The 25,789-nt window shown below is 62.4% G+C and overlaps 1 protein-coding gene across 2 annotated transcripts in view; it reads left to right on the top strand.

Annotated features, from left to right (window-relative positions):
- HDLBP (high density lipoprotein binding protein) overlaps positions 1 to 25,339 on the top strand; it is a 72,713-nt gene extending 47,374 nt beyond the window's left edge. For both annotated transcript variants that reach the window (XM_075937152.1, XM_075937153.1), the window contains exons 18-28: positions 1,032 to 1,253; positions 1,475 to 1,693; positions 2,588 to 2,726; positions 13,365 to 13,519; positions 15,516 to 15,620; positions 18,101 to 18,235; positions 19,157 to 19,300; positions 19,485 to 19,670; positions 20,900 to 21,016; positions 21,845 to 21,973; positions 24,826 to 25,339. In XM_075937152.1, the coding sequence (XP_075793267.1) occupies positions 1,032 to 1,253; positions 1,475 to 1,693; positions 2,588 to 2,726; positions 13,365 to 13,519; positions 15,516 to 15,620; positions 18,101 to 18,235; positions 19,157 to 19,300; positions 19,485 to 19,670; positions 20,900 to 21,016; positions 21,845 to 21,973; positions 24,826 to 24,912 (1,638 nt within the window). In that variant the 3' untranslated portion in view covers positions 24,913 to 25,339. The remainder of the gene's footprint in view (positions 1 to 1,031; positions 1,254 to 1,474; positions 1,694 to 2,587; positions 2,727 to 13,364; positions 13,520 to 15,515; positions 15,621 to 18,100; positions 18,236 to 19,156; positions 19,301 to 19,484; positions 19,671 to 20,899; positions 21,017 to 21,844; positions 21,974 to 24,825) is intronic.
- Positions 25,340 to 25,789: the final 450 nt, after the last annotated feature.

Below are 25,789 nucleotides of genomic sequence, written 5' to 3'. Positions count from 1 at the left end.
TCACCATTCACGAGGTGTGTCCTTGGCCCATTGAGTGCCATTGTCCCACAGGGCCTCGCTAATTAGTACGTCGCTAGGCCGGGCTCTGCCCAATGTTCAACCACCTGCAGAGAAATATTCAGTATCCATACAAAGTACATGCTTATAGCGTCACATACAGACATTATACAATCACATGACCAGCGTACATAGGATTAGCAGACAGTGAGCTACTATTCAACACCCCACATGGCCCCTTTTATACCATTTTTGGGGCCAACACCCCCCCATGGGTGCAGCCGTGATCTGGCTGCTTCCCTCCAATTCAGTAACGTGACAGCGTCCTTACTGGTGAACCTAGCAAAACGCATTCCACGTGTGCATGGAGCCGCGTTCACAGGGTCTTCGTGCTTGTCCTGCTAATGCAGTCAGAACGTGGTACCACCGCTGCTAGGACGAGGCACGTGGCTCCTGGTGGCTTTCCAGCCAACTCGGACTGGCCTCCTCGTCTGACGTGCCCTTTGGCTCTGGCTGAAGGGTTAGAACTTTGTGCCCATGTGTCTCTACCCCTTGCTCTGAAATAGAACCACTGCTGTGCGACCAGAGTTGGTCAGACCCAGAGAGGTGCCGCTCTGGCCTTTGCCCAGGCCTGCACGTGCCAGTCCGGGGCATCGGTTTTCACATTCCTCGGTGTAATTAAGGCCTCAGGTGACAAGGCGTTACCCCAAGGTGCACGACTGGCTGCCGAGTGAAACGGCTGTGTGCTCAGACCCTGGGCCAGGCCCTTAGCTGGTTGGTGGCGTGACACTGGCTTCTCCTGCAAAGGGGCCAGGCTGTTCTCACTCGCTCCGGCTCCCGTCTGCTCTTCTCACCCGTTAATCCAGCAGGGCTGCGCTGTGCCATGTCCCACCTCCCAGTGCCAGGGTTAGATGCCTGGGAATGTGGACATCTCCGATTCTCACACCGGGCTGCTTTATGGCAGGCGTTTCTCTGAGGGTGAATTGGCGGCGCTTGCATTGGGTGCTCACTCGGGTGGGGTTGACTTTCACTAGCAAACCAAGAGTTACACCGTGGACCTTCGTGCCAAGCCTGAGTACCACAAGTTCCTGATCGGCAAAGGCGGTGGCAATATCCGCAAGGTGCGTGACAACACGGGGGCCCGCATCATCTTCCCGACCTCCGAGGACAAAGACCAGGAGCTGATCACCATCATGGGGACCGAGGGGGCTGTCAAGGAGGCGCAGAAGGAGTTGGAGGCACTCATCAAGAACCTGGTGAGGGCGGCTTCCTCCGTTCCCTTGTCTTCCTCCCTGTCCTGTGCCCGCCCGTCTGGGGGAGCGGCCTGGCCCAGGGCGAGGGGGCCTGGGAGAGGCTGGGCTTGGCGAAGAGGGGTGGGCACAGAAGAGGGGCGTCCCACGCCGTGAGCGAGGGCAGGGTTCCTGCCTGCGAGTAGAGTGCAATGACTAACCGCTGCGGCCGTGTCCCCTCCTCGCAGGACAACGTGGTGGAGGACTCCATGGTGGTGGATCCCAAGCACCACCGCCACTTTGTTATCCGGCGAGGGCAGGTGCTCCGGGAGATTGCGGATGAGTATGGGGGTGTGATGGTCAGTTTCCCTCGCTCTGGCACCCAGAGTGACAAGGTCACCCTCAAAGGAGCAAAGGACTGTGTGGAGGCAGCCAAGAAACGGATCCAGGAGATCATTGAAGACCTGGTGCGTGTCCCAACAGGCTTGTTTTGGGAAGCAGCCACTCTCTTACGCGTGTCAAGTGCTGTGTCTGTACCCCCCCCAAGGGCTCCCCACTTTACCCAGTCTGACCTAAGGAACCTGGGGCCATGTGACCTGCCACAACGGAGCTGGCAGCCTGAACCTGGATCAGATCCTAGGAGGTTGCAGTCCAAGCCCCGTGTAGACCCTAGCCTGAGAAAGGGGTCTGTCTGGGCAGACAGCTCTTCCCTGGGCCAGCTCGGGCGGTGGGTTTCTTCTGGGCCAAGACTCTGCTGTGTCTTTCCCGTACCCTTCTGGGAAACGCCACTCAGGAACTGGAGTCCTCCACTCGGCCGCCACCTCCCCTCCACTGTAGACACACGGGCGGGGGTGGGGGTCCTGGACTCGCTTCTGGGTATCTCTCTGGCTTGCTCTGTCCCCCTTGGCAGCTTCGGGGGGGGGGGGGCAGTTGTTCTTCCACTGCTGAATTGCGAAGGGCAGCTCTCTTGCTCCTGCACTGGGAGATGGTGCACAGAGCGCTTCAGGCATGGGGGTGAACTCGGGGGCTCCAGGCCCAGGCTTGGCTCCTGTTCCCCCATGGCTAAGTGAAGAGCCGTGGGGGGGCTGGGTATGCATGTGGGGAGGGAGCTGTGGCCCTTAGCTGGGGGAGGGGGGCAGCCTTTGGAGGCCAGGCTGCCTTTCGCTTGGCGGCAGGAGAGATTCTGGAATGTACCGACAGTCTTGTTCCTCTGTCTCGCCCTTTGCCTCCACCCTGCTCCGTTTCTACCTGTGGCTCTGGGCATGCCGTGGGGAGTCTGAACGCCACACTGGCTGGAGTGGGAGGGAGGGTGTGACAGTAGGTGCCATCTAAGACCCCTGCTTTCTCCGTCACACCTGCAGGAAGCTCAGGTGACAGTCGAGTGCACCATCCCCCAGAAGTTTCACCGCTCTATCATGGGCCCCAAAGGTTCCCGAATTCAGCAGATCACTCGTGACTATGGTGTGCAGATCAAATTCCCCGACAGGGAGGAGAACCCAGGTACGACGCTCTGAGAGCTGCTTCGGGTGCCCCAGCTCTGCATTCAAGCCTTTCCCTGCAGAGGGGCCATGTGGGCGGGGGGGCAGCCTTGCCAGTGGACACGGGTGCTTTGAGCTGTCCAGTTCTCCCCCCCCCCAAAATGGGTCACCAGGATGGGGTCTTCCCCCCCGCCCCCTCCAAACCCCTCCTAAAATGGGTCACCAGGATGGGGTCTCCCCCCCCGCCCCCTCCAAACCCCTCCTAAAATGGGTCACCAGGATGGGGTCTTCCCCCCCGCCCCCTCCAAACCCCTCCTAAAATGGGTCACCAGGATGGGGTCTCCCCCCCCCGCCCCCTCCAAACCCCTCCTAAAATGGGTCACCAGGATGGGGTCTCCCCCCCCACCCCCTCCAAACCCCTCCTAAAATGGGTCACCAGGATGGGGTCTCCCCCCCCACCCCCTCCAAACCCCTCCTAAAATGGGTCACCAGGATGGGGTCTCCCCCCCACCCCCTCCAAACCCCTCCTAAAATGGGTCACCAGGATGGGGTCTCCCCCCCCCGCCCCCTCCAAACCCCTCCTAAAATGGGTCACCAGGATGGGGTCTCCCCCCCCCCGCCCCCTCCAAACCCCTCCTAAAATGGGTCACCAGGATGGGGTCTCCCCCCCCCCGCCCCCTCCAAACCCCTCCTAAAATGGGTCACCAGGATGGGGTCTCCCCCCCCCCCCCCTCCAAACCCCTCCTAAAATGGGTCACCAGGATGGGGTCTCCCCCCCCCGCCCCCTCCAAACCCCTCCTAAAATGGGTCACCAGGATGGGGTCTCCCCCCCCACCCCCTCCAAACCCCTCCTAAAATGGGTCACCAGGATGGGGTCTCCCCCCCCCGCCCCCTCCAAACCCCTCCTAAAATGGGTCACCAGGATGGGGTCTCCCCCCCCCGCCCCCTCCAAACCCCTCCTAAAATGGGTCACCAGGATGGGGTCTCCCCCCCCCCGCCCCCTCCAAACCCCTCCTAAAATGGGTCACCAGGATGGGGTCTCCCCCCCCCCGCCCCCTCCAAACCCCTCCTAAAATGGGTCACCAGGATGGGGTCTCCCCCCCCCCGCCCCCTCCAAACCCCTCCTAAAATGGGTCACCAGGATGGGGTCTCCCCCCCCCCCGCCCCCTCCAAACCCCTCCTAAAATGGGTCACCAGGATGGGGTCTCCTCTCAGTCGGACTAGAACTGCCCTTCGGCTTGTCTCCTTGGGCTCCTTCCTTCAGGAGGAGGGGAGCCTGCATGGCAGAGCTGTGGGGTGCAGCAGCCCGCAGCCGAGGGGCTACAAACATTGGCTCTCGACCGTGTTAAACTCTCCTTGGAGGGTGAACTTCTCCGCGCATCTCCTCTCCTCACCCCTCAGCCCAGCCCCCCTGACTGGAGAGGGCTGGCTGGGGGGGGCGCTAAAGCCCCTGGCAGGGCTCCCTGTGCCTGGCTGCCCTGCCTCAGGGGCACGTGTTGAAGGGCTGGGCTTTCTCACCGGCACGGCGGGTCCCTGGCTGGCTTTGTTCTTGGGGGGTGGACACGCCCCTCGGCTTCTCCTAATGGAGCAAACGCCACAGGGCAGGGCTCCGCGCAGGACGGGCCCTGGCGCGCACGGCTGGCGCTTCGAGTCCCTTAAACTCAAGGCACCAGGCTGCGCGGACATGGGGCTCTGCTCCAGCCTTGTCCTAGCACAAGCCCCTCCGTCGCCCGGGCATGTGCTTGGGGCTCCCCTTGCTTAGACAGCAGCACTGAACCCCCCCCCGTGCATTCACTTAGCGCCCCCCTTGCTTAGACAGCAGCACTGAACCCCCCCCCGTGCATTCACTTAGCGCCCCCCTTGCTTAGACAGCAGCACTGACCCCCCCCCGTGCATTCACTTAGCGCCCCCCTTGCTTAGACAGCAGCACTGACCCCCCCCCGTGCATTCACTTAGCGCTCCCCTTGCTTAGACAGCAGCACTGAACCCCCCCCCGTGCATTCACTTAGCGCTCCCCTTGCTTAGACAGCAGCACTGACCCCCCCCCGTGCATTCACTTAGCGCTCCCCTTGCTTAGACAGCAGCACTGAACCCCCCCCCGTGCATTCACTTAGCGCTCCCCTTCCTTAGACAGCAGCACTGAACCCCCCCCCGTGCATTCACTTAGCGCTCCCCTTGCTTAGACAGCAGCACTGAACCCCCCCCCGTGCATTCACTTAGCGCTCCCCTTGCTTAGACAGCAGCACTGAACCCCCCCCCGTGCATTCACTTAGCGCTCCCCTTCCTTAGACAGCAGCACTGAACCCCCCCCCGTGCATTCACTTAGCGCTCCCCTTGCTTAGACAGCAGCACTGAACCCCCCCCCGTGCATTCACTTAGCGCTCCCCTTGCTTAGACAGCAGCACTGAACCCCCCCCCGTGCATTCACTTAGCGCTCCCCTTGCTTAGACAGCAGCACTGAACCCCCCCCCGTGCATTCACTTAGCGCTCCCCTTGCTTAGACAGCAGCACTGACCCCCCCCCGTGCATTCACTTAGCGCTCCCCTTCCTTAGACAGCAGCACTGAACCCCCCCCCGTGCATTCACTTAGCGCTCCCCTTCCTTAGACAGCAGCACTGAACCCCCCCCCGTGCATTCACTTAGCGCTCCCCTTCCTTAGACAGCAGCACTGAACCCCCCCCCGTGCATTCACTTAGCGCTCCCCTTGCTTAGACAGCAGCACTGAACCCCCCCCCCCGTGCATTCACTTAGCGCTCCCCTTGCTTAGACAGCAGCACTGAACCCCCCCCCGTGCATTCACTTAGCGCTCCCCTTGCTTAGACAGCAGCACTGAACCCCCCCCGTGCATTCACTTAGCGCTCCCCTTGCTTAGACAGCAGCACTGAACCCCCCCCCCGTGCATTCACTTAGCGCTCCCCTTGCTTAGACAGCAGCACTGAACCCCCCCCCGTGCATTCACTTAGCGCTCCCCTTGCTTAGACAGCAGCACTGAACCCCCCCCCGTGCATTCACTTAGCGCTCCCCTTGCTTAGACAGCAGCACTGAACCCCCCCCCCGTGCATTCACTTAGCGCCCCCCTTCCTTAGACAGCAGCACTGAACCCCCCCCCCGTGCATTCACTTAGCGCTCCCCTTGCTTAGACAGCAGCACTGAACCCCCCCCCGTGCATTCACTTAGCGCTCCCCTTGCTTAGACAGCAGCACTGAACCCCCCCCCGTGCATTCACTTAGCGCTCCCCTTGCTTAGACAGCAGCACTGAACCCCCCCCCCGTGCATTCACTTAGCGCTCCCCTTGCTTAGACAGCAGCACTGAACCCCCCCCCCCGTGCATTCACTTAGCGCTCCCCTTGCTTAGACAGCAGCACTGAACCCCCCCCGTGCATTCACTTAGCGCTCCCCTTCCTTAGACAGCAGCACTGAACCCCCCCCGTGCATTCACTTAGCGCTCCCCTTGCTTAGACAGCAGCACTGAACCCCCCCCGTGCATTCACTTAGCGCTCCCCTTCCTTAGACAGCAGCACTGAACCCCCCCCCGTGCATTCACTTAGCGCTCCCCTTGCTTAGACAGCAGCACTGAACCCCCCCCCGTGCATTCACTTAGCGCTCCCCTTGCTTAGACAGCAGCACTGAACCCCCCCCCCGTGCATTCACTTAGCGCTCCCCTTGCTTAGACAGCAGCACTGAACCCCTCCCCCCCGTGCATTCACTTAGCGCTCCCCTTGCTTAGACAGCAGCACTGAACCCCTCCCCCCCGTGCATTCACTTAGCGCTCCCCTTGCTTAGACAGCAGCACTGAACCCCCCCCCCATGCATTCACTTAGCGCTCCCCTTGCTTAGACAGCAGCACTGAACCCCCCCCCGTGCATTCACTTAGCGCTCCCCTTGCTTAGACAGCAGCACTGAACCCCCCCCCCGTGCATTCACTTAGCGCTCCCCTTGCTTAGACAGCAGCACTGAACCCCTCCCCCCCGTGCATTCACTTAGCGCTCCCCTTGCTTAGACAGCAGCACTGAACCCCCCCCCGTGCATTCACTTAGCGCTCCCCTTCCTTAGACAGCAGCACTGAACCCCCCCCCGTGCATTCACTTAGCGCTCCCCTTGCTTAGACAGCAGCACTGAACCCCCCCCCGTGCATTCACTTAGCGCTCCCCTTGCTTAGACAGCAGCACTGAACCCCCCCCCCGTGCATTCACTTAGCGCCCCCCTTGCTTAGACAGCAGCACTGAACCCCCCCCCCCCGTGCATTCACTTAGCGCTCCCCTTGCTTAGACAGCAGCACTGAACCCCCCCCCGTGCATTCACTTAGCGCTCCCCTTGCTTAGACAGCAGCACTGAACCCCCCCCGTGCATTCACTTAGCGCTCCCCTTCCTTAGACAGCAGCACTGAACCCCCCCCCCGTGCATTCACTTAGCGCTCCCCTTGCTTAGACAGCAGCACTGAACCCCCCCCCCGTGCATTCACTTAGCGCTCCCCTTCCTTAGACAGCAGCACTGAACCCCCCCCCGTGCATTCACTTAGCGCTCCCCTTGCTTAGACAGCAGCACTGAACCCCCCCCCCCGTGCATTCACTTAGCGCTCCCCTTGCTTAGACAGCAGCACTGAACCCCCCCCCCGTGCATTCACTTAGCGCCCCCCTTCCTTAGACAGCAGCACTGACCCCACCCCGTGCATTCACTTGGCGCTCCCCTTGCTTAGACAGCAGCACTGAACCCCCCCCCCGTGCATTCACTTAGTGCTCCCCTTCCTTAGACAGCAGCACTGAACCCCCCCCCGTGCATTCACTTAGCGCTCCCCTTGCTTAGACAGCAGCACTGAACCCCCCCCCGTGCATTCACTTAGCGCTCCCCTTCCTTAGACAGCAGCACTGACCCCCCCCCCGTGCATTCACTTGGCGCTCCCCTTCCTTAGACAGCAGCACTGAACCCCCCCCCGTGCATTCACTTAGCGCTCCCCTTTCTTAGACAGCAGCACTGAACCCCCCCCGTGCATTCACTTAGCGCTCCCCTTGCTTAGACAGCAGCACTGAACCCCCCCCCGTGCATTCACTTGGCGCTCCCCTTCCTTAGACAGCAGCACTGAACCCCCCCCCCGTGCATTCACTTAGCGCTCCCCTTTCTTAGACAGCAGCACTGAACCCCCCCCGTGCATTCACTTAGCGCTCCCCTTCCTTAGACAGCAGCACTGAACCCCCCCCCGTGCATTCACTTAGCGCTCCCCTTGCTTAGACAGCAGCACTGAACCCCCCCCGTGCATTCACTTAGCGCTCCCCTTGCTTAGACAGCAGCACTGAACCCCCCCCCCGTGCATTCACTTAGCGCTCCCCTTCCTTAGACAGCAGCACTGAACCCCCCCCTGTGCATTCACTTAGCGCTCCCCTTGCTTAGACAGCAGCACTGAACCCCCCCCCCCGTGCATTCACTTAGCGCTCCCCTTGCTTAGACAGCAGCACTGAACCCCCCCCCCGTGCATTCACTTAGCGCTCCCCTTCCTTAGACAGCAGCACTGAACCCCCCCCTGTGCATTCACTTAGCGCTCCCCTTGCTTAGACAGCAGCACTGAACCCCCCCCCCCGTGCATTCACTTAGCGCTCCCCTTGCTTAGACAGCAGCACTGAACCCCCCCCCCGTGCATTCACTTAGCGCCCCCCTTCCTTAGACAGCAGCACTGACCCCACCCCGTGCATTCACTTGGCGCTCCCCTTGCTTAGACAGCAGCACTGAACCCCCCCCCCCGTGCATTCACTTAGTGCTCCCCTTCCTTAGACAGCAGCACTGAACCCCCCCCCGTGCATTCACTTAGCGCTCCCCTTGCTTAGACAGCAGCACTGAACCCCCCCCCCGTGCATTCACTTAGCGCTCCCCTTCCTTAGACAGCAGCACTGACCCCACCCCGTGCATTCACTTGGCGCTCCCCTTCCTTAGACAGCAGCACTGAACCCCCCCCCCGTGCATTCACTTAGCGCTCCCCTTCCTTAGACAGCAGCACTGAACCCCCCCCCGTGCATTCACTTAGCGCTCCCCTTGCTTAGACAGCAGCACTGAACCCCCCCCGTGCATTCACTTAGCGCTCCCCTTGCTTAGACAGCAGCACTGAACCCCCCCCCCGTGCATTCACTTAGCGCTCCCCTTGCTTAGACAGCAGCACTGAACCCCCCCCCGTGCATTCACTTAGCGCTCCCCTTGCTTAGACAGCAGCACTGAACCCCCCCCCGTGCATTCACTTAGCGCTCCCCTTGCTTAGACAGCAGCACTGAACCCCCCCCCGTGCATTCACTTAGCGCTCCCCTTGCTTAGACAGCAGCACTGAACCCCCCCCCCGTGCATTCACTTAGCGCTCCCCTTGCTTAGACAGCAGCACTGAACCCCCCCCCGTGCATTCACTTAGCGCTCCCCTTCCTTAGACAGCAGCACTGAACCCCTCCCCCCCGTGCATTCACTTAGCGCTCCCCTTGCTTAGACAGCAGCACTGAACCCCCCCCCGTGCATTCACTTAGCGCTCCCCTTGCTTAGACAGCAGCACTGAACCCCCCCCGTGCATTCACTTAGCGCTCCCCTTCCTTAGACAGCAGCACTGAACCCCCCCCCGTGCATTCACTTAGCGCTCCCCTTGCTTAGACAGCAGCACTGAACCCCCCCCGTGCATTCACTTAGCGCTCCCCTTGCTTAGACAGCAGCACTGAACCCCCCCCCGTGCATTCACTTAGCGCTCCCCTTGCTTAGACAGCAGCACTGAACCCCCCCCCCGTGCATTCACTTAGCGCTCCCCTTGCTTAGACAGCAGCACTGAACCCCCCCCCCGTGCATTCACTTAGCGCTCCCCTTGCTTAGACAGCAGCACTGAACCCCCCCCCCGTGCATTCACTTAGCGCTCCCCTTGCTTAGACAGCAGCACTGAACCCCCCCCCGTGCATTCACTTAGCGCTCCCCTTGCTTAGACAGCAGCACTGAACCCCCCCCCCGTGCATTCACTTAGCGCTCCCCTTGCTTAGACAGCAGCACTGAACCCCCCCCCCGTGCATTCACTTAGCGCTCCCCTTGCTTAGACAGCAGCACTGAACCCCCCCCGTGCATTCACTTAGCGCTCCCCTTCCTTAGACAGCAGCACTGAACCCCCCCCCCCGTGCATTCACTTAGCGCTCCCCTTCCTTAGACAGCAGCACTGAACCCCCCCCCCGTGCATTCACTTAGCGCTCCCCTTCCTTAGACAGCAGCACTGAACCCCCCCCCCGTGCATTCACTTAGCGCTCCCCTTGCTTAGACAGCAGCACTGAACCCCCCCCCCGTGCATTCACTTAGCGCTCCCCTTGCTTAGACAGCAGCACTGAACCCCCCCCGTGCATTCACTTAGCGCTCCCCTTGCTTAGACAGCAGCACTGAACCCCCCCCCGTGCATTCACTTAGCGCTCCCCTTCCTTAGACAGCAGCACTGAACCCCCCCCGTGCATTCACTTAGCGCTCCCCTTGCTTAGACAGCAGCACTGAACCCCCCCCCCGTGCATTCACTTAGCGCTCCCCTTCCTTAGACAGCAGCACTGAACCCCCCCCCGTGCATTCACTTAGCGCTCCCCTTGCTTAGACAGCAGCACTGAACCCCCCCCCCGTGCATTCACTTAGCGCTCCCCTTGCTTAGACAGCAGCACTGAACCCCCCCCCCGTGCATTCACTTAGCGCTCCCCTTGCTTAGACAGCAGCACTGAACCCCCCCCCGTGCATTCACTTGGCGCTCCCCTTGCTTAGACAGCAGCACTGAACCCCCCCCCGTGCATTCACTTGGCGCTCCCCTTGCTTAGACAGCAGCACTGAACCCCCCCCCGTGCATTCACTTAGCGCTCCCCTTGCTTAGACAGCAGCACTGAACCCCCCCCCGTGCATTCACTTAGCGCTCCCCTTGCTTAGACAGCAGCACTGAACCCCCCCCCGTGCATTCACTTAGCGCTCCCCTTCCTTAGACAGCAGCACTGACCCCCCCCCGTGCATTCACTTAGTGCTCCCCTTCCTTAGACAGCAGCACTGAACCCCCCCCCGTGCATTCACTTAGCGCTCCCCTTGCTTAGACAGCAGCACTGAACCCCCCCCCCGTGCATTCACTTAGCGCTCCCCTTGCTTAGACAGCAGCACTGAACCCCCCCCCCGTGGATTCACTTAGCGCTCCCCTTCCTTAGACAGCAGCACTGACCCCCCCCCGTGCATTCACTTAGCGCTCCCCTTGCTTAGACAGCAGCACTGAACCCCCCCCGTGCATTCACTTAGCGCTCCCCTTGCTTAGACAGCAGCACTGAACCCCCCCCGTGCATTCACTTAGCGCTCCCCTTGCTTAGACAGCAGCACTGAACCCCCCCCCGTGCATTCACTTAGCGCTCCCCTTGCTTAGACAGCAGCACTGAACCCCACCCGTGCATTCACTTAGCGCTCTCCTTGCTTAGACAGCAGCACTGAACCCCCCCCGTGCATTCACTTAGCGCTCCCCTTGCTTAGACAGCAGCACTGAACCCCCCCCCCGTGCATTCACTTAGCGCTCCCCTTGCTTAGACAGCAGCACTGAACCCCCCCCCGTGCATTCACTTAGCGCTCCCCTTGCTTAGACAGCAGCACTGAACCCCCCCCCGTGCATTCACTTAGCGCCCCCCTTGCTTAGACAGCAGCACTGAACCCCCCCCGTGCATTCACTTAGCGCTCCCCTTGCTTAGACAGCAGCACTGAACCCCCCCCCCGTGCATTCACTTAGCGCTCCCCTTGCTTAGACAGCAGCACTGAACCCCCCCCCGTGCATTCACTTAGCGCTCCCCTTCCTTAGACAGCAGCACTGAACCCCCCCCCGTGCATTCACTTAGCGCTCCCCTTGCTTAGACAGCAGCACTGAACCCCCCCCGTGCATTCACTTAGCGCTCCCCTTGCTTAGACAGCAGCACTGAACCCCCCCCGTGCATTCACTTAGCGCTCCCCTTGCTTAGACAGCAGCACTGAACCCCCCCCCCCGTGCATTCACTTAGCGCTCCCCTTCCTTAGACAGCAGCACTGACCCCCCCCCGTGCATTCACTTAGCGCTCCCCTTGCTTAGACAGCAGCACTGAACCCCCCCCCCGTGCATTCACTTAGCGCTCCCCTTCCTTAGACAGCAGCACTGACCCCCCCCCGTGCATTCACTTAGCGCTCCCCTTGCTTAGACAGCAGCACTGAACCCCCCCCCGTGCATTCACTTAGCGCTCCCCTTGCTTAGACAGCAGCACTGAACCCCCCCCCGTGCATTCACTTAGCGCTCCCCTTGCTTAGACAGCAGCACTGAACCCCCCCGTGCATTCACTTAGCGCTCCCCTTCCTTAGACACCAGCACTGAACCCCCCCCCCGTGCATTCACTTAGCGCTCCCCTTGCTTAGACAGCAGCACTGAATCCCCCCCCGTGCATTCACTTAGCGCTCCCCTTGCTCAGGCTGTGGCGCTGACCCCCCCCCCCCCGTGCATTCACTTAGCGCTCCCCTTGCTCAGGCTGTGGCGCTGACCCCCCCCCCCCGTGCATTCACTTAGCGCTCCCCTTGCTCAGGCTGTGGCGCTGACCCCCCCCCCCCCCCCCTGTGCATTCACTTAGCGCTCCCCTTGCTTAGACAGCAGCACTGAACCCCCCCCCCCCGTGCATTCACTTAGCGCTCCCCTTGCTTAGACAGCAGCACTGAACCCCCCCCCCCCCGTGCATTCACTTAGCGCTCCCCTTGCTTAGACAGCAGCACTGAACCCCCCCCCCCGTGCATTCACTTAGCGCTCCCCTTCCTTAGACAGCAGCACTGACCCCCCCCCCCGTGCATTCACTTAGCGCTCCCCTTGCTTAGACAGCAGCACTGAACCCCCCCCCCGTGCATTCACTTAGCGCTCCCCTTCCTTAGACAGCAGCACTGAACCCCCCCCCGTGCATTCACTTAGCGCTCCCCTTGCTCAGGCTGTGGCGCTGACCCCCCCCCCCCGTGCATTCACTTAGCGCCCCCCTTGCTCAGGCTGTGGCGCTGACCCCCCCCCCCGTGCATTCACTTAGCGCCCCCCTTGCTCAGGCTGTGGCGCTGACCCCCCCCCCCCCCCCCTGTGCATTCACTTAGCGCTCCCCTTGCTCAGGCTGTGGCGCTGACCCCCCCCCCCCCCGTGCATTCACTTAGCGCTCCCCTTGCTCAGGCTGTGGCGCTGGACCCCGCGCCCCCTTCTCACTCCCCCCCGAGCGCATGCACTTGGCGCGCCCCCCGCTCAGGCAGCGGTGCTGAAATCCCCCCCTCCCCCGAGTGCATGCACTTGGCGTGCCCCCCGCTCAGGCAGCGGCGCGTGCACACACCTACCCACGCCCCCATGGCCATGTGCGTGGCATGGGCTGGAAGGGAAGCGGCAGGGAGCCGTGCTCAGGCAGCCGTGCTGGCCTGTGTGACGCTCCCAGCAAGCTGCTGCTGCTAGAGAAGCAGGAGGGGCTGGGCCTCCGAGGGGCTTCCTGGGCAGGGGCGGGGGCGAGGCTGTGTCCCGTGGGCAGGCCAGGATGGCGCAAGGCGGAGTTGGCATGGCCAGTGGGTAGCCACTGAAACGCTTCCTAACCCTCCCTTCCCCCGGGGGCTGCAGAGCCCTGCTGGGCGAGGAGGGGCTGGGCGGATCGCCGTGCCTGCCGGTACGATCCCGCTGTCTTTCCATGCTCAGCCCCTGCCACGGAGCCAGCTGTGCAGGAGAACGGCGAGGAGAGTGGGGAAGGCAAAGACCCCAAGGAGGCGGACCCCACTTCCCCAAGGAAGTGCGACATCATCGTCATCTCCGGCCGCAGAGAGAAGTGTGAGGCTGCTAAGGAGGCGCTGCAGGTATGCGATGCTTCTGGGGCTTGTCGGCGCGTGGGCCCTGCGGAGGAGGCTCGCTCTCAATTCTCTGGGCTCCCCCAGTGTCAGGTGGGGCTTGCCTGGTGTGACGGTCCGGGCCGTATCTGGGCACAGCTGAGTGCTTCCGCTCAGGGCGAATTGCTCAAATCCGGGGCTCCTTACAGCCCCTGACTGGCGACCTCTCCACACAGGCCAAAAACCAGTCCCACAGAGCGCTTCAGCTGCCTGCCTGAAGCCTCCCGAGCAAAACCCCTCTGACACCCCAGCAATATCCGTGCCCCAGATGGCCCCGGGCCTCATACACAGGTGGGGGGTCCTAGCACCCAATCCCACCTACCCCGAACAAGTTCTGTCCGGTTCCAAGAAACCAGCCACAGATCCCTGGTCAATTTACCCTCTGGATCTTACCCACAAATCACGCTGGGCCAATCCTTTAGAATCTATATCTAAAGGTTTATTATTACAAGAAAGAAAAGCCTGAGAGTAAGGTTATTAAAGTACAGTACGTTACATGCACCGAATCTCCCAGTCCTCGATGCAGGCTCTAGCAGAGATGTACAGCTGCTGGTTTAAAAGTTCTTATTGCACATCCTACGATCAGGATGGGTTCACAGGTCTTCCGGGCTCTTCAATCCCTGCAGTGCTGCCTCTGGGATGAAGTGCTGAGCTGAGAACAAAATGGCATCGACCACATGGCCTCTTTATACTCCTTCCTGGCCTCTTCTAGTCTGCAGCAAGTCACCTGGTCAGAGGCCAATCTCTATGTTCCCTGCTGGCTGCCCTCAGGTGACAAATCCCATTCTTTGGGTGTGTCCATAGCCTATTGAGAGCCATTGTTCCACAGGGCTTTGCTACTCAGCCTGTCCATAGCCATGCTTAACCACATTCACAGAAATATTCAGCTTCCACACAGATTACAGATTCCTACCTACACACACAGACATTATACACTCACATAAATAGCGTACAGAAGATCAACAAACAATAATCTCCCATTCAATACCCCACGTGGCTCCCCCCACACCAATTTCTGGGGCCAACACCCCCACCTAGGGGTGCAGCAGCGATCTGGCTGCTTCCCTCCAATTCAGCAACGTGACACCTGGCATAGCTACAGGCTGTAGCTAGAGGAGGGGCCCCTCTGCTGCACTTTTGCCCTGGACCTCTCTAGCCTGGCGCCTTGCAGGGCGGCTGTGCACGGGCCTAGCCTAGTAGGTGCTGAAGGCTCCAGGCAGTGGTGGGAGCTTGTTGGGGAGAGGGCTGCTCTGCCCCTCCCCACGATGCAAGAGCAATCGTCCGTCTCAGCACCGGTCCCTTCAGGCCTGTTCCAGCCAGGGCAGTTCTGGCTAAGGCCCTGTCGCCTGCCGATTGAAGCGCTTGCTCAGTATTGACACGTCTCACGTGTATCCATTGCACTGTCCCTGGGGGCACTGTGGGACTGCTCCTGGCAGCCAGGAAGAGTTCGCGTAGGCTGCGTTGTCTGACTGCGTCCTGCGCGCGGCGCTGGAATAGCAGGGCACTTCCTTGGCAGGAATAAAATGTAAGTAGAGAGGCTTCCCAGTGAGGCTGGCTCAAGGTAGCCAGGCCGGAGTCTTTCCACCCTTTGAGTGACGTTCGCGGGCCTTGTCCGCCTTCGCTGTAGTTTTGAAGTGAGGCTGTGAAAAGTGGGCACCAGGGAGGTGCCGTTGTCCAATCTGAAAGTGTGTTCCCTCGTGCCCGCCGCATTCACGGCTGCTGTCCTAGGCTTGCTGCTTGACCGACCCATGAAGACTCCCTGGGCTCTTTCCTAACCAGTGACTTCATGATCTCTTGATCAGATCTATTGAATGGCAGTTTTTGGAAGTGCCAGATCTCCCTCCCTTTCAGGACAGGTGTGGCTAACCGAAAGCACGGCCCGGCTGCCATTCAGAGGCTTGGAGCCATTCGTTCCGCTGTGTGCGTGCGCGCAGGCTAAACTCGGTGCTCTTCCTCCCCTGTGCAGGCGCTGGTTCCTGTCACCACCGAGGTGGAAGTGCCCTTTGACCTTCATCGTTACATCATTGGCCAGAAAGGAAGTGGAATCCGCAAAATGATGGATGAGTTTGAGGTAAGCTGTTTGGTCTCCCTCCCTTCCCTGGATCCCAGAGATCCGGTGGTGGGCAAAGCTGCTTGGGGGAGTGCCAGGAAAAGGACCTGATCCCTGGCCCCAGCTGTCTCTAGTGTGCCACTGGCATGGCGCATCCTGGACAGCGTTGGCTTTGGCCACTAGGAAGCCGCAATAAGAGCATGAGCCTGGTAGTATTTGGTTCCTCCTCCCCCTCCCTGTGCCCCGGGAGCGGGAGGAACAGGCTCTGCTCCGAATGATTCCCAAAGGGTCACAGGAAAATGACTGTTTTGAAAGAGGACATAGAGGTGGAGGTTAATTAGATTAAAACACAACCTGGTTCTACGAGGCGTAGCTCGTCCCACACCGACCTGATGCGGGAGTTCTGAGACGAAGGAAATGCAGTCGCTGGAAGGACCCGCATGTAAGATGGTCTCAAAGATGTATTGGCATTGGGAAATGTTCAGAGCAGGGCAACAAAAATGAAGAGGGGTTTGGAATGGGTCCCATATGAAGAGAGATTAAAGAGACTGGGACTTCTCAGCTTAGAAAAGAGGAGACTGAGGGGGGATACGATAGAGGTCTAAAATCATGACTAGTGTGGTCCAAGTGAATAAGGAAAAGTTATTTATTTGTTCCCATAACATAAGAACTAGGGGCCACCAAATGAAATGAACAGGCAGCAGGTTTAAAACAAACCAAAGGAAGTTTTTCTTCACTCAGCGCACAGTCAACCTGTGGAACTCCTCGCCAGAGGATGTGGTGAAGACTGGGATTTTAAGATGTTTCAAAAAAGAGTCACGGAGGTTAGGTCCATCAATGGCTGCTATCCAGGATGGGTAGGAATGGTGTCCCCAGCCTCTGTTCCTCTGGAGAGGGATCATACGAGGATTATCTGTTGTTCCTCCCTCTGGGGCATCTGGCATTGGCCACTGTCACAGACAGGACCCTGGGCTAGATGGACCGTTGGTCTGCCCCAGTGTGGCTGTTCTTGTGTCACTGTGGCATTCGATACAGTCCACACGGGAAATGATGACATTGGAGAACAGGAGGCTGGGTAAAGAGTTGATACGAGGAGTGAAAGGTGAGCTAAGGCTGGGATTGGTCTTGGGCCACTTTCTTACTAGCCTTGGCGCAGAGCAGGAGCGCGCTCACACGTTTGCAAGTGACCCAAAGTTGGGAGGGATCGTCCCGTGAAAGGCCAGAATGCGTCTCACGATCGGGATGGGGCTTTGGGAATGACCCTTCATAGCGCCAAGAGCAAGGCCATGCGCTTAGGGCCAGACGAGGATTTTTGCTGTGACCGGGGGACGTAGCGGTTGTAAGTGACAACGGAGGAGCGACCTGGGCGGATTGCTTGGTCGGAGAACGACCCTGAGCCATCCACAGAGGAAGGCTGCTGCATCCTAGGACTGTTGCGTGTGCTCTCCCCAGGAGAGATGGGAAGCTGTGAGCTGTGGGGATGCCGCGGGCAGGCCAGGTCTGCCCCGTCTGACATGGATTCAGAGTGGGGCCGTGCGGAGGAGGGCTCGCAGGGTGGCGAGAGCCATGGAGAAGACTGGAGGGGTTGGCTAGTTTCGTGTGCCAGGGAGGAGGTGATCGCTGGCTAGGAGCAGCGGAGGGGTAAATGCCAGGGGGGAGAGGAGTTCCTTTATGCCCGTTTATTCTTGTGTCCAACTGGACACTTACTTTGGCCGTCGTCAAGCTTAGGCTCCAACTTGGGGGCGGTTCCCGCGAGGAGTGACGTTCTGGGCCAGTCTCTGGGGTGGGGGCAGCTGAACTGGCTTCAAGACTGGGCTCCGACTCTGGAGGGCTGGTGATGGGATTCCTACAGCGGCGTGGGCGGGCTCCGAGTTAGACACGCCCCTGATGTCTTCTGGCGGGTCTTGCCCGTGCGTGGGGTCCGGGCAGTTTCTTCTCCGCTCCAATGGGCAGCGTCCCAGGGAAGTGGGTTTGCCTCCCCTGCAGCACGGGCCGCTTGCAGGTTCAAACTAGCGTCCGTGGTGGATTGTGACTTGGAGCCTTTAAGCCGGGGTGTGACTCCACCCAGGGCTCTGGGTCTGAGCGCCAGGGGTGGGGTAGGTCCAGCTAAATCACCAGGGTCCCTTCTGGCCCCATAGTCCATGAGATGTGCTTGGGATCCACCTGGAGCAGATTTCTGCAGCCTCCTGGCTGGTTCCCGGGAAGCCGGTTACTCCACAGCTGCCTGTTGCAGGGCTTCTCTGACGCAACTGGGAAGAGCGGCGCTCAGGCAGGGAACTGGACTGGGGGACTTGTCTTGCCCCCGACTGGTCCTGCCTGTTCTGGTGGCCACAAAGCAGCTGCACAGCCAGGCACTGGGCGGTGATGCCCTGAGGTTTGCTTTGGGGGCTTGGCGGTAGCCGCGGCATTGCAACCTCGGCCGGCGGGGCGGGGCGGCGCGGCCTGGGGACTGGCTGCAGGGTGGGTCTCTTGGCCCCGAGTGACCGAGGCGTGTTGTTTAGGTGAACATCCAAGTCCCTGCCCCTGAGCTCCGGTCCGATGTCATCAGTATCACTGGGCTTGCTGCCAACCTGGACCGTGCCAAGGCCGGGCTGCTGGAGAGAGTGAAGGAGCTGCAGGCTGAGCAAGAAGATCGGGTAAGCCCATTGCCACAGCCTGCCCAGCCCTGGGTGTCTGGCTTCCTGTACAGGCATCTGGCGGCACCAGGGCAGAAGGTGCCCGTGTGAGCAGCGTGCTTGGCCTGGCAGCGGCGCGCTCGGGCGGGATCAGCCCTTCGGATCCCCCGCCGTTGCCATTGGCCGCCGAGCCTGGCCAGCTCCAGGCGAGACCATGATGTTGGCCACGCTGGCGAGGAATTGGGAGCTTGTCCCATTGGGCTCTGCAGCGCCGTCGGGGCCAGAGACGGAACAGACGCACCGAGACGTGTTTCCTTCCGCCTCACCTGGCAGCCCCAGCTGAGCTAGCTGCTCCCTGCGCGCTAAGCCCAGCAGCTGCTAACCATCTGGTAAAAGGCCAGGGCAGGCAGGCGCTCCGGAGCCCAGCTGGGCAGTGGGGCTGAGAAGGGCGATCGGGCTGCCCTGTCTTTACCCTCGCTCCCGTACGCAAACGGACCCAGGGGCACGGTAACTGGCTGGCCAGCGGCTTGTCCCAGCTCTCCCCTCTGACCTCAGAGCGATCTGCTGTGAATATGGGCAGCCTGACGCTATCGGGGGCGTTTTGCTGTTGATTTCCGGGGCTCCAGGATTTCACCCAGTTGTTCCAATCATTGCTCTGTGACGGGTGCTCCTGAGCCCAGTCCTGAGACCCCCTTGGCTCCGCTGCTCTGGGTGAAGGAGCATGGGCCAGTGGCAGGCCTGCTCCTCGGACTCTGCAGCCAGTCACGTGTTCACATGGAGGCACCCAGAGCAGCTGCTGGGGGGGCAGCCCGGGGCACGTCGCAGGGGAGCCAAAAATCCCCTAGAATGTGTCCCCGGGCAGCCGGAACACTCCAGAGAGGGAGCTGGAGGAAGGGATTTACTTGTCCGCTGCTCTAGCGCTCAGCTCCCCCTTCTCGTCAGGCCTTGCGAAGCTTCAAGCTGACCGTCACTGTGGATCCCAAATACCACCCGAAAATCATTGGCAGGAAGGGGGCCGTGATCACCCAGATCCGCACGGAGCATGAGGTCAACATCCAGTTTCCAGATAAGGATGACGAAAACCAGGTGAGCGTGGGGCAGAGCCGTGGCTCGGGGCTCTGAGCGGAGCACGCGTCGCACGGCTGTGCTGAGCCGTGCCCCACAGGCCCGTGTGACGCGGCTCTTTCCAGCCCAGTGTCTCCGGTCCGCCTTCCCGCCAGGGCTTGGCCCCAGCAGACCCACTCTAACTTCCTCCCCTCCCGCCTCCCAGTCCCAGGATCAGATCACCATCACTGGCTATGAGAGGAACACGGAGGCAGCCCGAGACGCCATCATGAAGATCGTGGGAGAGCTGGAGCAGATGGTGTCCGAGGACGTGACGCTGGACCATCGTGTCCACGCCCGCATCATTGGCGCCCGGGGCAAAGCCATCCGCAGAATCATGGATGAGTTCAAGGTGGGCCGGGGGGGGGATGTCAGCTCCCTTGCAGGGGCTGCTGCCCCATGGCTGGGCTGCCTTGGACCACGGCAGACCTGGTCCTTCCTGCCTCTGCACAGACCCTGGATGCTGCTGTTTCAGGACATCTCCCTGCAGGCCTGACTGAGCCCACGAGTTGGGGGATGGAGACGAGGCCCCCGCCTGTCTTGCTCACAGGCCTTGCACCCTTCCTGTGCCTGCTCCATGGCTGCACGCAAGGCTGGGGTGGGCCCCGGCTCCTTCATGCACGCAGGCGGCAGGGCTGGCCTGTGGCACCTCCCATCCCCATCACAGGGCCCTGGCCGCCTCCCCGTCCAGCCTGAGCCCATGGGCTTTACCAGCTGCTCCCCTGGAGCCAGGAGCCGCAGAAGCTTCCCGGGGTGGGGGGGCAAGACCTGATCTTGCACTGCCCCTCCATGGGGCCCTGCCCCCCCTCGCCCCTCTGGCTTTCCCAAGGGGCTGGGCGCTGGCTCCCTGCTTGCAGCCAGTGCCGTCATGTAGCTCCCCCCCGGCTCGGCAGCCCTCCAGCGGGCTCTGCTGGAGTCCTGGTGGTGGTGCCCCCACATCAGGAAGGGGCGAACTTTTCAGCCAGGGGGCCCCACAGGAGACTGGCAGAGAAGCCGCAGGGAGGCCGTGACGGCTCCTGAAATCGGGGCGAGGGGCCTCTGGGCTAGGACCAAGGGGGCCGATGGGGATCAGGCCCGGGGGGGCTCTAGGCCCGGGGGGTCGGTGGGGATGGGGGCGGGCGGGGGGGGGCTCTGGGCCCGAGGGGTCGGTGGGGATCGGGGCGGGCGGGGGGCTCTGGGCTAGGACCAAGGGGGCCAATGGGGGCGGGCGGGGGGGGGCTCTGGGCCCGAGGGGTCGATTGGGGATCGGGGCGGGCGGGGGGGCTCTGGGCCCGAGGGGTCGATTGGGGATCGGGCCCGGGGGGGGTGCCGGCTGACGCTGGCGTGGGGTTTTCTGGGCTCGGGGAAGCGATGCCGGGGCGGGGGCGGGCGGAGACGAGAACGAGCCCTGCGGCTCCCACTGTCCCTTTGAGCCGTGTCCCTGCTGGCCGGGGGCGGGGCTGCGGCGCCTCGAGGAGGGACGTGTCCGGTCTCCCGGAGCCGCTGAGTGCCGGGGTGGGGAGCAGGGGAGGGGTGAGGGAGGGGCTGGCCAGGCTTGCTGCCTGGGCGCGGAGGAGACGGCCGCTCTGCCTTGCGTTGCAGGTGGATATCCGCTTCCCCCAGAGCGGCGCCTCTGACCCCAACTGCGTGACGGTGAGCGGGCTCCCCGACAACGTGGAGGAAGCCATCGACCACATCCTGAACTTGGAGGAGGAATATGTGAGTGGGGGCAGACGGCCCACGTAGCCCTGGGCAGTGGCGAGCCGGGCCTGAGCCTCCGCAGTGCTGGGGGGTCTCCAGCGAGCGTCCTGCTGCCAGGTCGGGGGGAGGGAACCAGCCTCTTCCTCCTCCCAACCCCCCTCGGCGCCTGGGCCACGTCGGCCGCGCCTGCGCTGCCCCTAGAAGCCAGCGCTCCGGGGGGAGGCGGGGGGGGGGGGGGGCAAGGGGCAGCAGTCCGTGTGCTGCTGGGGGGGCGCAGAGAAACGCTCTCCCTGTGCTGCGGGGGGGGCGCAGAGAAACGCTCTCCCTGTGCTGCGGGGGGGGGCGCAGAGAAACGCTCTCCCTGTGCTGCGGGGGGGGCGCAGAGAAACGCTCTCCCTGTGCTGCGGGGGGGGCGCGGAGAAACGCTCTCCCTGTGCTGCGGGGGGGGAGCGCGGAGAAACGCTCTCCCTGTGCTGCGGGGGGGGAGCGCGGAGAAACGCTCTCCCTGTGCTGCGGGGGGGGCGCGGAGAAACGCTCTCCCTGTGCTGCGGGGGGGGCGCGGAGAAACGCTCTCCCTGTGCTGCGGGGGGGGCGCGGAGAAACGCTCTCCCTGTGCTGCGGGGGGGGGCGCGGAGAAACGCTCTCCCTGGGCTGCTGGGGGGGGGCGCGGAGAAACGCTCTCCCTGGGCTGCGGGGGGGGCGCGGAGAAACGCTCTCCCTGTGCTGCGGGGGGGGCGCGGAGAAACGCTCTCCCCGGGCTGCTGGGGGGGGCGCGGAGAAACGCTCTCCCCGGGCTGCTGGGGGGGGGGGCGCGGAGAGACGCTCTCCCTGTGCTGCTGCCTGCAGCTGGCCGACGTGGTGGACAACGAGGCGATGCAGGTGTACATGAAGCCCTCTGCGCACGAGGAGTCCCGGGCCCCCTCCAAGGGCTTCGTGGTGAGAGACGCCCCCTGGGCCGCTGGCAACAACGAGAAGGCGAGTGCTACGCGCCGGGGCTCTTGGGGGGAGGGGCCCGTGACCTACCCCCCCGTCGGCAACACGAGACTCCCAGCCAGTAGAACGGGGGCTTATTGCTTCTCCGGGGACGGGACAGGAGTCGGGGCTGGCCCCTGGGGGCGGGTGCATCGCCCCCCAACTCCCGGCTTAGTCCCCTCTCCATGTCATCCCTGCCCCCAGGCTCTGCCCCCAGCCAGGGACCGTCTCCCCCCTGGGAAGAGCCTTGTTCCCTGCCCAGGCTGGGCCTGGGTGTCTGGGCCCATCCCCGTGGGGGAGTCAGTGGGGATCACACAGCGCAGAGCAGACAGGTCTCCCCTCCCCCCACTGTCACACCTCTCCCCCGGCTCTGAGCGAGCTGGGCAGGGTCGCTCAGCCTGTGGCCTGGGGAAGTTCAGGCTCCCCACCAGGTACAGCAGCGGCTGTGGCGTGGGTGCTCCCCTGTGCTTGGGCCGGCCATGACGCTGCCCTGCAGGAGCCGGCTCCCCCGTCCAGCTGCTTCACGGCTTTGAGGGGCCGGCGCGGGCCCCCACTCTGCAGTCGGACCAGCCCTTCCCCTCGGGCTCTGCCCAGGGTCTCTGGCCGGGCCCACGAGCTCAGCGAGCCTTTCCCGGAAAGCCAGGACGTCCTCCACCCCCGACTCTCCATCCCGGGAGGCCTCCCCCCCGTAACTCTCTCAGCAAGCCCGGGGGTCCTTCCCCCTCTGCACTGGCTCTGTCGGGGGGACCTGGCAGACCCTCGGGGCGCCTCCCCGTGTGCAGACGGCAGGTGGGGCAGGTACTTGTCCCAGTCCTGTGGATTCCAGTGCGTGAAGCCTCCAGCATCTGCTTCAGGGTCCCTGGCACCTCCCCACCAGCCCGCTGGGCCAGGCGCCCTACGCTGGGGCCCAGGGGAGCCGGACCCCGTGCGTCTCCCACAAGCACCAGAGCGGGGCCCACATGAAGTTGGATCCCTGGTCCGTGAGGACCTCCTGGGGGAACCCCACCCTGCTGAAAATGGCCAGCAGCACGTCTGCCACTGGGTCTGCCTCGAGCCATGGCCTCGGGGAGTTGGTAGCCAAATCCACCAGGATGTATGTTTTCCCCGGCCGGCTGGCCTGGCCAACAGGCCCCAGTATCTCTATTGCTGCCTTCTGGAACGGCTCCTCTATGGTGGGCCGGCGCCTCAAGGCAGCTTCCCCCCGTGTCGGGCCGTCCGTGCCCCCTGGCAGGAGTCGCAGGACCGGCCGGGCCGCTGCACGGCGCGAATATCCCCGGCCAGTAAAAGGCCTGAAGCAGCCTCAGCCGGGTGCGCTGGATCCCCCGGTGCCCTGTGAATGGGACGTCATGGGCCAGGTGCAGCAGCCTGGGGCGATATTTCTGGGGAACCACCACGCCCCCCCTTCCCTGGGGGAGCCATTCCCCATACAGGACTCCCCCCTCCGCCAGGGCTGAGCTGTGCCGAGGCCAGTCCGGTCCCTCAGCGTCTGGAAGGAGGGGTCTGCCTGCCCCTCCACCTGGAATTCCACAGCTGGGGCAGGGACCTGGCCCCCCTTGGCTGTGTCCGGGGCCCTAGCCCTGCTGAGCCCCGTGTCTGCTGGGATGGGCCCTGAGCCCCCTGCAGGGAGCCTGCCCCTCGCTGGCCCTGGCTACGGGGGGTGACCAGGGTCCTGTGGGGTCCGTCTGGCCACTCCTCTAGGTCACCCCCACAGCACCTCTGTGGGCAAGTGCCGGTGCCCCCCCAGTTCCTTAGGGCCCCCTTAGCCCCCATTTCAGATGCACCCGGGCTACGGGCACCTTAAACGGGGACCCGTCCGTGCCCCTCAGGGTGGGTCTAGACTACAGGGTTTTGTCAACAGAAGTGGACTCGCCAAGAGGATCACTGGAAGGACAGACGGTTGCCTGCCTTTGAGGTGGCTGCTCCTCCCTCTCCCGCTTCCTGCCTGCCCCTCGGTGGCCCGTGGATACCGCTCGGGCGAGGCTAAGCACTGCTTACGCCCCAGGCATGGATGGGCAGGAGCAGCCGTTACCAGAGGTGGCCAGCCGGTTTCCCAGACTCGGCCTTCCCTCTTGCGCGTGTCCAGGCCTGTCCTGGTACTTGGCGAATGTCCGGTACCCCCGCTCCATGTGCTGGGCCCCGGGGTGGGTGCATGGTGTGTTAAGGGCCCATCTTTCTGCTGACACTGTTGTGTGTCGTCGTTGTCCGTGTCCGTGTCCCGTCCCGTCCCCCCCCCCCCCCCCCCCCCCCCCCCCCCCCCCCACACACACACACACACACACACTCCTCCTGCGGAGGCTGTGAACTGAGCAGCTGGCCTGGTGAGTCTCCCTTCCTCAGCCCGGCTGCGTTGGGAGGCAGCCGCTTGGGCTGCTGTGGGACTCGGCCAGCGACTCCGGAGCAGGTAGCTGAGAAGCTGGGGCAAGGTGGCGCCAGGCGGCAGGAGGACGTGGCAGCTCCGCGTTCTAAGGCTCTCCTGAGCCACGGCTGTCGGGTGGCAAGGACTTGCAGCCCAGCTGGTGTCTCCCTGCGGCTGTGTGGGTAGCGGGCCTGGGCCAGGTCTCCCCAGGAAGGAGAACCTGCTTCCTGAGCATGTCACCCGACTGGATGAACTGGGCTTGTGACCCTGCGCTAGAGCCCTAGCTGCCATCGCTCGTGGGTCCGACCGACCCTGCCGTCCTTGTTCTCTGCACCCCGTCCGGACTTGAGCCCCTAGAGGCTCAGCTGTGGCCCTGCAGCCCTTGCCCTCCCCGCTCAGCACACCCTGTCGTGTTTGCACGTGATGCTACAGCTGTCTGAGCGGTGTGGATCTGCAGGCAGCCTGTGTAACTCAGTCCCTTCTCTCTCCTTTGCTCTAGGCCCCTGATATGAGCAGTTCCGAAGACTTCCCCAGCTTCGGGGCTCAAGTGGCCCCCAAGACTCTTCCCTGGGGCCCCAAACGATAATGACCTGGAAGCAGAAACATCTCCAGCCAGCTGACCCGACACTAACCTGCCACAAATACTTCGTTTGAATTTTGACCCAGCGGCTGGACAACACGTAAATTGCCCTGCGAGGTCTCCTAATGGGGTATGGAGTGCTCCAGCCCCTTCTACTTGTCTGTTGTCACTGGGTCTGGGCCCTGCTATCCATGGATGGATCCCCAAGCTTTCCACTCTGAGTCACACTGCTTCTTGTTTGGAACAGCGTCCTGAGTGACTCAAATCTGCTGAGCTTCACAGCTACCGCAGTGGTGATGTGATCTGGTCCCTTGAGCATGTCTTACAGGCACTCCAGCCTTCATTAGGAGACCTCCTTTACTGTGGCTAGGAATCAACTTCCTGTCTCATGACCTCAGGAAATAAATTTCCTTGACTTTCTAAAAAGCCAAAACGTTTGCCCTTTTCCTTTGTCTCTCCCAGGCCTTCCTTACAGTTGTAAAATGCCATCCGCTTGTCCTGGGCCTGCCCAAGCCCCGCCAGCCAGGAGTGACTAGGAACAAGATGGTAGCAGGCCCAGGGAGCCCTGGCTGCATAGAGTGAGGGGTGGCACTGAGCGTGCCCCGGGAGAGCCTCAATTCTCACGGGCACACTCGAGTCTTCCAGCCCACAGCTACGGCCTGGGCTGCCCGGAGCCAGGCCCCAGAGTGGGTCAGCTGGGCACCGCGGTGCTGCGGCTGCATCCCTCCCCTGTAGCACAGAGCATGGGCCGGGACGCTGTCCCCCTTCCTACCTCACACCAGGCTGCTGCTGGCTCCCCCTCCGAGCAGCAGCCTGCTGCTCACCCGCTCCCCTGGCAATGAGGCCGGAGCAGAAGTGCTGGTGGGGCGGGGGCCGGTCCCTG

Source organism: Pelodiscus sinensis, chromosome 10 (genome assembly GCF_049634645.1).
Source record: "Pelodiscus sinensis isolate JC-2024 chromosome 10, ASM4963464v1, whole genome shotgun sequence".
NCBI classification, from domain to species: domain Eukaryota; kingdom Metazoa; phylum Chordata; order Testudines; family Trionychidae; genus Pelodiscus; species Pelodiscus sinensis.
The sequence above is the reverse complement of the archived record's forward strand: the minus strand, read 5'-3'. Positions and strand labels throughout refer to the sequence as shown.